This window comes from Amborella trichopoda, chromosome 8 (genome assembly GCF_054954075.1).
Source record: "Amborella trichopoda isolate Santa Cruz 75 chromosome 8, AtrichopodaSantaCruz75HAP2 v2.0, whole genome shotgun sequence".
Lineage (NCBI taxonomy): Eukaryota > Viridiplantae > Streptophyta > Magnoliopsida > Amborellales > Amborellaceae > Amborella > Amborella trichopoda.
In genome coordinates this window covers 2,476,697-2,487,538 of record NC_142343.1, presented here as the reverse complement: position 1 = coordinate 2,487,538, position 10,842 = coordinate 2,476,697, and the positions used below count along the sequence as shown (strand labels likewise).

Below are 10,842 nucleotides of genomic sequence, written 5' to 3'. Positions count from 1 at the left end.
AAAATCCATTTTTTATCATGTCCATACATCTTGAAGTCAAGATGATCAATTTAAAAAAATTTGGGCATTGAAACAACCTCTTCTAGTGAATTTTTAAGGCGCGCCTTAATTGGATTGTTTAGGGCCTCACCCTTATAAAATTTCTCCGTCCAAATTTTCAATTCTCAATTATCTCGACCAAGACCACTACAATTATGAATATGAAAAACGAAATTAATTTTCTTCATGACCAATATCAATTGCTATCACTAAAGGGCCTCTTTAAAAAAACTCAAAATAAAAAAGAAATCAATAAGGAGTTAAACTTGGCACATGCATACCTTCTAAGAAAAGTTGTAGAGATCAAGAAGATGAGTCCTGTATCATAGAGTAATCCTTGAAAAACCAGTTATCAAGATCCCCAAAAGGTGGAGATAACGCTCAGAGAATTGAACTCCCAAATTATAGGAAGCTCTAAAGAGCGAGACAGTATAAATGTTAAAGCCTCTGATAAGTGAGAGTAATACATACATAAATTACATCTCAAATGAGAAGATCATAGTGATTTCCACCTGTATATAACAGCCTGACAACCTTTCGGGGTTTACCACCTTTGGATGCCTTCATATACTCAGCTCCATACTCAACAATGGGAATGAAACCATTTCCCCATCTCCCCATTCTATGCTGAAATATTTACACCTCTCAATTAGTCATTTCTCTCATACTTTTAGGGGTGGCAACAGGTCGGGTCAGGCTGGACCTGAACCCAGACCGAATAGTATTTAGGTCTAGGTTTTGGACCTGGACCCAACTCGTCGGGTCCAACTTTTGGACCCATACCCGTACTTGTTGGGTCTCAGGTTTGGTCAAGTCCAGTGCCACTGTCACTCTGAACTTCTTTTTTTTTTTTGCCCTTTTTTTATTATAATTTTGTTGGCAACAAGGTCACAATCACCCACTATTAGATTTCAAACCGTCTGATTTGTCGTTTAATAGCTAAAGGTGACTACGAGTTTTTTTTGTATACAGTCTTTTTAATACACCCAAACAAATAAGGCTTAAAGTATTTTATCTCCAATAGTTTACAAGTACGGGTCGGGTCCAACCAGACCCAGACCCGACCCACCGGATCCAAATGTTGGACCCATACCCAGACCCATGACGGGTATACCTAGCAGGTTCCAGGTCGGATCCAGGACCATTGCCACCCCTACCTACTTTAAATGATTTCATTTATAAGAGGAGGCAAAACAAAGGGATAAATATCCTTGTTTGCCTCCTCATAGTCCAAAATTTTCATCTTGAAAGGAAACATTCCAGATAGAAAACTAAAAAGTTATTACCTCATGTTCTGGTATGTAAACGACAATTGGCTGGCAACATAGCTTCGACAAGACCTGTTGCAAATGAACAAGTTGTGACATTGTGCCAAAACAAACACCATGAGAGCAGGCTTCGCAAGAGTCAGAAAACTAATCCGTCAACTATTCATTTTTGTAATTTTTTCCTACGAACATAGGCTCGGTGTTGTTTTGAACCTATCTTCATGACTGAAGATAGCCAATGGCAAGCAAAATAGGCAAATTATGATAACCACAGAAATTATCAAGTAATAAAATACATAGTGCATACCAATAGTTCAGACTCTCCTCCCCAGAAATCTGAATGTTCAATCCGCTGGCAGTACCTATAATGTGAGGGGTTAAGTATCTATCAATCTCAAAATCATTTCATTAAAGGAACTCCACAATATTGTGTGTCTAAACCCACAGTCATCGATCAAAAGGCAGAACAAGGAAACACACATAGGCATATATTGTGCACATTTTGTGAGTTTATTGAGAGGAGGAAAATTAAGACCAACCTGGCACTCCAGTCCAACAGTTAAACATGCGTACACAGGCACATACCAGGAGGTACTTTGATGTCTATGTATATAATCTTAGAGATGTAGATATATGCACTTGCCTTTTCAGAGATTGTTCAACAGTAATTGATATCAATGCTTCTTCATATAGATGCCGTTCATTATTGCTCGTACATATAATTTCTTTCACAGCCATTCGAAGCTCATCTGCAACATATCTAATTATTCTGTTAAGCAAATGATAATCTCCTTTAAACTAGTTTCTTAAGGAGCAAATAAAACACAAATAGAAGACAACAAAAGTATCTTAAGCTTCACAATGAAAAGCATGGTAAAATAACGGAAATTTTGTTTTTGTTTCCAACAAGAATAAGTATCTACCTCAAAACAGCACGTATCCTACAGATTAATACCAAATAACTGAATGCAGGCAAAAAGTATCTTCAAACTAGAGCTAGCAGTTAATTCCCCGTCCATGCTGCATACAAAGGCAAGCTAAACTGATTATTTTTTAGAATGCTAATAGGCCTTTGGTTTGGTTCTTGAATATATAAACTTTTTATGTATATTCAGAGACCATGATGCATAATTGTGAAGAATATCAGCATTAAGCAAAGATAGAAAAGCCCATTGTTTCCATTGTTGAATAAAAACCCTTTAACAATGAAAATTTAGCAACCATGGATGTGTAGATGAGAAAAATACCCCATATCAAAGGAAACACTAAAAATATGTGTTCTTTGAAATGCCAAAAGCTGATAGTTTTGTTTCTTGAATATAAACATGCTACCAATGAATTTTTATTTGCACATTTTATGCGCCCTTGCACTGCTCACCAATGTGAAAGTATAGTGCAAGGAAATTTAAAGTTTCAGTTGCTATGAATATGGGATCTTCCACAAGTTCACAGCTATGTCACTTGGACATGTATGTCCATGTTTTCTGCCATATGTCAACCCACTAAGGACACAACCTGCATGTCTAATACTTAAAAAACTAAGAAACTTCTGCCATGAATATTACAAATCTCAGTTAAAATCCCACCTCCCCTTCCTTTAAATGGCGTATGCACTATTTTAAGGTTCACAATTCTGAAGCATACCGTGTCAGATGATGACATGGGTATTGGTTCCTGTAACATAGTTTGACAGCAACAATAAAAAAATTGGGGTGCTTCAGTTGCAATGAAAGCTTGATTTTGCACATGTTCACGGTGACAAAAAACCTGGAAAGACAATCATGAAGCTAATTTGGACCCCCCCCAATGCTTCATACCATAGTGATGAAGTTTGTTTTCAAGTAATTCTATGCAACATGGTCTATCAGGGAAATTCCAAAATTTTGATTTAACCTTCAGGATTTTTTTGAGAAAAAAACACAAAAGGAAAAAAAAAAAAAAAAAATTATATATAGAACCTTTCTTTGAGTTTGAACTAAAGAAGAAAAGAAGATCATCTTTCCAGATAATATATTGTGTTTATAAGCAAACTTCCATACTTGGACTTCAAGACCAAGTTTACGAGTTCGAAGAAAACCAAAAGTCAACACATCCCATTACAACTCCCATTAAAACATAGAAAGCTGTGACCAATCAAAACAAACTTATAAAGTGAACCTTATAAGGGAACTATCTAAACTTGGAAGGTCATTTCTAACTTACAGTAATATTTAAATGCTGGTGATGACTACAATGAAGCATTACTCTAAGGAATACTAGCATAAGCAGATAGCTCTTATCATTATGTTATATAGATTTAGGATGAAGATGTACTCAGATTCCCCAAAGAAATACCTGCATCATCTCTTTCATCACTTGGGTTAAGTGTGAGTCCCTTGTTAATGGCCATGCCTTTTACCTATTGGTATCCAGTAACAATATATCAGAGTTTAATTTTTCTTCAAGAAAGATCACAAGACCAAGAAAACCTGCATCTCATCATAAACCCGAGAAATGTTATAAAGGCAACTTATTAATAGAAAATGTTATAACTCAACATAGGCCTATTATCCACAATACGATGTTCACATATCTTGGAACCAATATGCATGGCAGTTTCAACAGGAAAGTGTCTTAGATTACCATCATGGCAATTGGCAACCGTGCATGGACAAAATGAGTAGAGTATATAATTTGTAAGTTTCATGGATAGAGAAAGTGGTATTTAACTAACAAGGACATATTATGGATGCCAAATTCAAGTTCTCACACAAACATGGTCCAGCATGCTGAAGGGCCTGCCTACATTCTAAATATATTCAATAATGCAATGAAATAATCATTGAAACCATTTAAATTGCTTATTCAAAAAGACAACAACTGGTAGTTAGTAACACAAATGATGCACATGGATGCAAATGACCACATACAGTGTACTATTTTTAAACTGTTCCCTTAGAGCACCCGCTCTATACAATAACAAACGACATAAATGAACCTAAACATGGTTAAAAATTCATATCTGAGGTTAATAGAATTAAAAGGCAATTCAAAGATTATGCATAACAGATATAAATGATTACAGGAAACTTAACTTCTATATCAGACCAATTGAAAGAGACAAAAGATTCTTTCTTAAGAAATGTCTCTTGGATAGATTTATAATAGAAGAAAACATAACTGCTCACCTTCGAGTTATCTACTTATGATCAAGAATGAGGACCAAACCATGCATGGAATGCATGGGATCGAAGTTTCTTCCAAGCACTCCTGAAAGTGCTAATGTTTTTTTCCTAATAAGCAAGTGTTTTGTAAAGGTCATCAAATTGAGACAAGCAAACAACATGGAAAGATTGAGGATAGATAACCTTTTTTTATATGTTAGATTGACCATAGGTTAGAATCATCATGCTTTTGGATTGAGGCAATGCGAATTCCAGCAAAGTCCAAATCACAAAAAATAATGTGGAGGATGAGGAAATTAGAATAACCAGCACAAACAAACTAACCAGGGCCCGAAACAAACAACGTCCATCTCCAGTGACTTTCTGGATGGCATGATGCTCAACTTTCTTCGTTGCTTGCGTTGTCCCATGCCTGAAGCCCTAACTGAAGAAATTAGAAATACAATAATAACTAGAAAAATAGATCAGAAAAGAGTAAAGTTATTATGTGCTTGAATCCTACCAATGAATACACTTGACACATGCATGCACAAGCGAACACACACCCACACACACAGAAAACTAGTTTTTTTTTGGTTTGGGGTAGTTGAACGAGGAAAGGGTCACCTACCCATGGTAGGTATAGAACTCAATATGTCATGTTGCGGCTCGCCACCACCCTGACCACCTAATCTTGAGCCCATACCTAAACGAAGTAGTTACTAATGCTTGGATTGCATAAACGTTTTTAAATAGTAGACATGCTAAGAAATTGAATGGGAAGGAACTAGGAAAATAACAAAAGATAAATATTTTCGAACTCAGATATACAAAATTAAATAAGATACAAATGAAGACAAGGAAAAGACTAATTTACTGCTCTGATTGCCTAAAAAAGAAATACAAATATAAGAAAAGTATAAGAAATAACTAGCAAAAGTAAATAGAATAAGTTAAGGTGCTCATATGTAAACTTAAACAAGCCAACAAAAATAAAAATAAATAAAGAAGCAAAAGAGCCGAAGACAATAACAACAAAAAGACCTCAGATTATTCAAACATGAGAGGGGACATTGATTTTTTAAAATTAAAGTGACAAATACTAGCAAATGAAAACTTAGAGAAAGATAATGAATAATCCACTGAGATACTAAGAGAAATAAAGCACAGGAATTCTTGCTACACACACACATGAACATGCTCAAAGGAAAGTTGCCAAAGAATGTACAATGGAAATTCAATTCTAGCAAAGAACCGGGAACAGTTCAATAATGTCGAGGAGATTCTGGCTATTGGCTTCTCAACAAGGGGATGAGGAAACTGATCAACAATCTCGAACCTGGCCTTTCCACTTCTCAACTGATTCAACAGAGTCTCTGTTATAACAACAATAAAAACAATTGTGTCGTTGACTATTTTAATAAAAATTAACAATGAAATAGTCTGTAAACAAGCAATAACAATAATGTTTAAGAAGAAGAATTATGGTATGAAATAGATGGAAATTTTGACAATACAAAGACGTTGAGTCTAACTCAGATTGCAATTTAGTTTTCTCATCAGTGATAAGTACATTAAATCAGCAAGAGAGTACATAGACAAAGAAAACTAGTGTACAATTTACAATAATTGAAGCTAGAAAGAAGAAACATCTAGCAGTAATGTCATTCTCAATTCCTTCCACTGTCACAACCTGAGTTACGAAAGTAACAGGAAGTAGTACAGAATATAATATTAAAGTAACCATGGTTTAGGAAGGTGTTAAGGACCGCATTTGATGCTGTGGGAGAATATCCAAATTTCTAGGCCTTTCTCTAGGAGAAACAAACTTACTCATTCAAAAAGCACCACTGCTCAGGAGAAAGGAGACGAAGGTGAAGGAAAAAACCATTAGGCTACAAATCAACCTATTTTTTGGGAATCCTAGAAGTGCGGAAAAGCATAGAATGAGACCATTTGCGTTTGGTACAAGGGGGTCATGTTACTCTTGACCATTGGATGTGAAATTGGGTGGCTGCAATTATTCCATTGATCAAGCTCAAACTTCAAAAAAAAATTTCGAACTTTGTGACTCATCCTGGCTATCAAATTTCACATCGGATGGCTGTGAGTAATTGTGACCACCTTGTATCAAAGGTAAATGGTCTCATTGTATACAATCCCGGGAATTAAATACTTAATTAAAACTAGTAAATAAGCCACAATAATAATCTAGTCTCCCTCAACTCAGCATAAAATGAGGTATTTCTACCACTCATAGGTCATTAAATACTAAACCTTGCTCATGAAGAGCAATTACAGCACCCATGCCAGAAAGGAACAGTCTATAGTCTTTCTTTTTTAAAAAAGAGTGTATTCTTACAAACCCCCCCATCTCCCTGGGCCAACTTTTCTTGTGTTGATTTTGTTTCATAGCCCACTGTAATTGCAGGGCTTTTTTGTTCTAAGCTTCCTTTTCAGGAAGCAAACTTTATGTAAGTTGGTAGTCTTTCATATCACAAGAGGCGACTAAAAATATCTCTAGTCAAAAAAACAACCTACTCATTGGCCTCAAGGGAATGTGATAGAAAGAAACAAGCTAAGGGTAGCAAAGTTCAAGGCCCTCTGCAAATAAAGCCACCAAACTCCACGGCATAGGAGACTTGCAACTAGAACACCTAATGACATTGTGGGAGCCTCCATTAATGACCCACATATGCAAGAAGTATGCATAAACTGTGTTCCTCAAAGTGATTGAAAACCTGGTTTCAACTCCAAAAAACTCGCCAAGTCAACTCACCTCGCCCACTGATCTTGTTTTATAAGTGAAAAAAAGGGATTTTAACTAGTTTTTTTGCTCTATGTATTTCCTCTGTTTTTTAGTACATAAAAGAAATTTAGCAGAGCGGCAAGAGAGTAATTTTGCTTTGCTGACAAATAAGGATTGTCTCACTCAAAACATGTTATTTTTAAAGTGTTTTACATAGTCTAGAATACTGAAACAATTGTTTTCCGAGTTTACTGTTCAACTCAGCGAGTAGTTTGGCAGTACCCAAGTGGGCCACCGCGTTCAAGTTTTTAAAACACTAGTGCCTTATGAAAATTACACATCAACAGCCAAACTCAGACGCTTGTGTTCATAACGTATTTGTGCTTGTCCAGAATCCTGGACCCACATGTGTCCATACATGGACACTAGTATCTGTTTTCTAAATTGGCTTTTTTCTTGTCTAACTAACATATGACTTTTGGAATTTGGATATAGATATGTCAGGATCCATGGGTACATTCAGAGAACGCATTGTTAAAAACTTTATTCTTTTAGAAGCAGTGTCAAACGCAGACAAGATTATTATCCTTTATCATTTTTAAAATAGAATCAGTTGAGCATGTATTCAGAACATGAAAACCCTGGTAGTGAAGAACAATAAAACTGATTTCATTCGTTATTGATTAAAATCAAGATAAGGACTTTATCCATCAGGAAAAGATTATGGGGATTGGAGGCTTATATATATCTAATAACATAAAAGGGGTAGCTTCAACACGCCAAATTTGCAGGAATAGGAAGAGTAATACAAAAGACTAGGACACAGACTTAGCTGAAAGATTATAATCACCAGTGACTGTAAATTCAGGAAAACAAAGATTCAGGACACAAGGTAACCTGGAATTTTATTCATGAAAAATAACCAAAAATGTCACGAAGACAATAAGAAGAACAAGCAATACCCAACCAAGAATAATAAGAAACAAAAGAGTAGAGACTAACCTAAAAGACTCTAACTAGACATAGCAGTTGTTGAAAACGAATAATAATCCACGAGACAAGAAAGAAGAAACCCAATACAAATGAAAGAGACAACCAACCACAACGCAAGGATATATGTGGTTCGGCAATGTGTCTACGTCTACAGGAGATGATAGCTTATTTACTGGCAATGGAGAATAGGGTTACAATAGCTATATTCCTTACGTCTCTCTGATTGTCCCAGATAGATAGTACAAATTACCAAAATACCCTTGTACGGATATATATCGAGTCCCAGATATATCAAATCCCATGTACGGATATATCCAAAAATTTTCGACGTACCCTCAAGCCTTCGGCTGCCTGGTGCCCAATGCCTTGGCGGGAGCCCAGAACCTCCAGCGCCCCGTAATTTAAAAAAAACGAAAAACGCCTAGCCCACCGAGCGCCCACCCAGGTACATCCGCCTGGGCACCCGCCTAGCACGCAGACGCCTGCCCGTATAGGGCCGCCTGGGTCTAGGCAGACGGATTTTTGGTCCAGGCCGTCTAGGCATCAAGCAGACCATTTTTTAAAGTATTGCTCCGGAGTTGTCCTTTTGACTCTACCTTAAGAGATCTATTTCCTCATAATACAAGACATCAATCATCAACAGCAGCAATGTCCAGAAGAACAGAAAGCAAAAAAAAAATGCACAAGAAAATACAAGGGCCAAAAAAAGCTGAAACTTTCCAGTTAACAATAACAATTAAGGAGAAGAATAACAAGTAAAAGAATACAAAACTAGCAGAAGACAAAAACAAGGCTACGAAGAATCAGAATACATAAAATAAGCACCAGAAACCACATATATATTAAATAAAATAAATAAATAAAAACAATAAGAGGACAATGAATAATGGAATAAAACAGAACGAAAAGGAAAAGAAATGGATAAAAATTAACATTTATACTGAAATTTTTCACAATAACATCAACAATTAAGAAGGAGAATAACAGTAAGAATTACAAAAAAGAAGAAGAATAAAAATTTACCACTGAATAATAAGACGAAAAAACGAATCATCACAATAAGATTGTTCCTCCAAAATAAAAGACTGGCAAAAAACTAGGGCAAAGAAGAAAAAGAACCTGAGGCATTATTTGAGTTGAGCTCCATGGCCAAATGATTTTCTGAGCGCGAAAAGCCGCAGAGGATTGAGATTTTTATATATGAGAATGAGAAGAAATATTAGAAAGGGTCCCATTCTTTTCCAACTATGACAAGATCACCCCAAAAATTGAGAATGCCAGAAGTGCCCAAAGTGTGTTGCCAAAATAACAATTGTGGCCCTCGAGTCCAATTCAGTGTTTAAACTTCAAATACAGGGCTCCGGCTGGGCCTTGGGCTTGCCGGGTCCCCACTTGCGGTTACCTAGGCCAACTTGTATTAGTTCCGAATCAGGCTGGTAGCGCTGGCAATTGTCCAGGCCGCCCAGCCTGGCCCTAAAAAAGCAGGGCTTTGGCCACAACCTGTGGCTCGAGGGTCGGACTACGGCCACTGCCAACCCGCTTCAACCGAGCCTGCCATATTTTTTTCCTTATCATTTCTTCATTTTCGTTTGGCTGGGTATGGGGGTACTACCACCATGACCCAACCCCTTTCCTAGTCCAATCAAACTTAGTTGAGCAATTTGCCCTTATCCTATAACTTAGTTGAGCAATTTGTTGTACTAAAATTATTTAAAAAAATGTAATTTTTTTGTTAAAAATTACTCTAATATGATCTGAGATTACATTTTTATATCATTGTGATTGTTTTTATATGCTTTGGGAATTTTCTTAGTACATATTATTTATATGTTATTTTTCTTTTTTTATTTTTCAAAGGTGTAGACATGATTTGAAAACGTGGTTAGGCCAAGTCAAGCTAGTAGCTTAAACTCTTATACCAGTTAATGGGTCTTGGAGAGTCTGAAATATTTTAATATATAAATAATTTGTTTTAATAATCTTGGATGAATTTATAATTTCTATAAAATTTGTTATTACTACTCATGCTTTAGTTTATTGAGATTCTTAACTTATATTTTCTTTTAATTATGAATTTTTACTTATTCAGAACTATTTATAACTAATTTTTTTGTGTTCCTATTTTCTCTAGCTTTTTCTTGCTATTTCCATCTACATTATGCCCCTGATCTCGAAACTCTTGAAAAATATCAAATTGATCAGAGAGTCGAAACACGACTCGGCATAGAGACAAATCAAAGAGTCGAAACACAACTCGGCATATAGACAAATCAGAGAGTAGAACATGACTCGACAGAGAGAACATATCAGAGAGTCGAAACATGACTCAACATAGAAGACATATCATATATCAGAGAGTTGAAACATGACTCAGTAGAGAAGATAGATAAAAGAGTCGAAACATGACTCAGCAGAGAGTCGGAACACGATTCGACAAAAGTTGTATCAACAGGGCGAGCAACATACTCGTATTGAAAATTGGCGATAAGGCTTCGGGGACGAGGAATGAACACAACTAAGATGAACCTCGCTCTGATACCATGTGAAGAATTCGCACTGATACCACTTGAAGAGTCACAGGTTTCTCTGAAGAGACTGAGTGTTCATTAATCATATGAATATACAAACTTGTCTTCTATAGACAACTTAC

The 10,842-nt window shown here is 36.1% G+C and overlaps 1 protein-coding gene across 10 annotated transcripts; it reads right to left on the bottom strand.

Moving 5' to 3' along the window:
* Positions 1-336: 336 nt before the first annotated feature.
* LOC18437814 (Cysteine proteinases superfamily protein) lies at positions 337-9,359 on the bottom strand. 10 transcript variants are annotated; one of them, XR_016060332.1, is made up of 10 exons: positions 9,312-9,359; positions 5,679-5,826; positions 4,796-4,883; positions 4,475-4,579; positions 3,642-3,705; positions 2,231-2,327; positions 1,951-2,056; positions 1,615-1,669; positions 1,326-1,379; positions 337-666 (listed from the first exon to the last, which is right to left on the bottom strand). XR_016060332.1 is itself a non-coding variant. In XM_011626409.3 (8 exons), the coding sequence occupies exons 1-8, from the start codon at positions 9,337-9,339 to the stop codon at positions 523-525; spliced, it is 687 nt and encodes a 228-aa protein (XP_011624711.2). In that variant the 5' UTR covers positions 9,340-9,359; the 3' UTR covers positions 337-522. The 10 variants fall into 10 exon arrangements, 5 of the variants coding, with proteins under 5 accessions (XP_011624711.2, XP_011624712.2, XP_088729473.1 ...); XR_016060333.1 differs by lacking the exon at positions 2,231-2,327; XR_016060335.1 differs by lacking the exon at positions 4,475-4,579 and having other exon boundaries at positions 1,951-2,067.
* Positions 9,360-10,842: the final 1,483 nt, after the last annotated feature.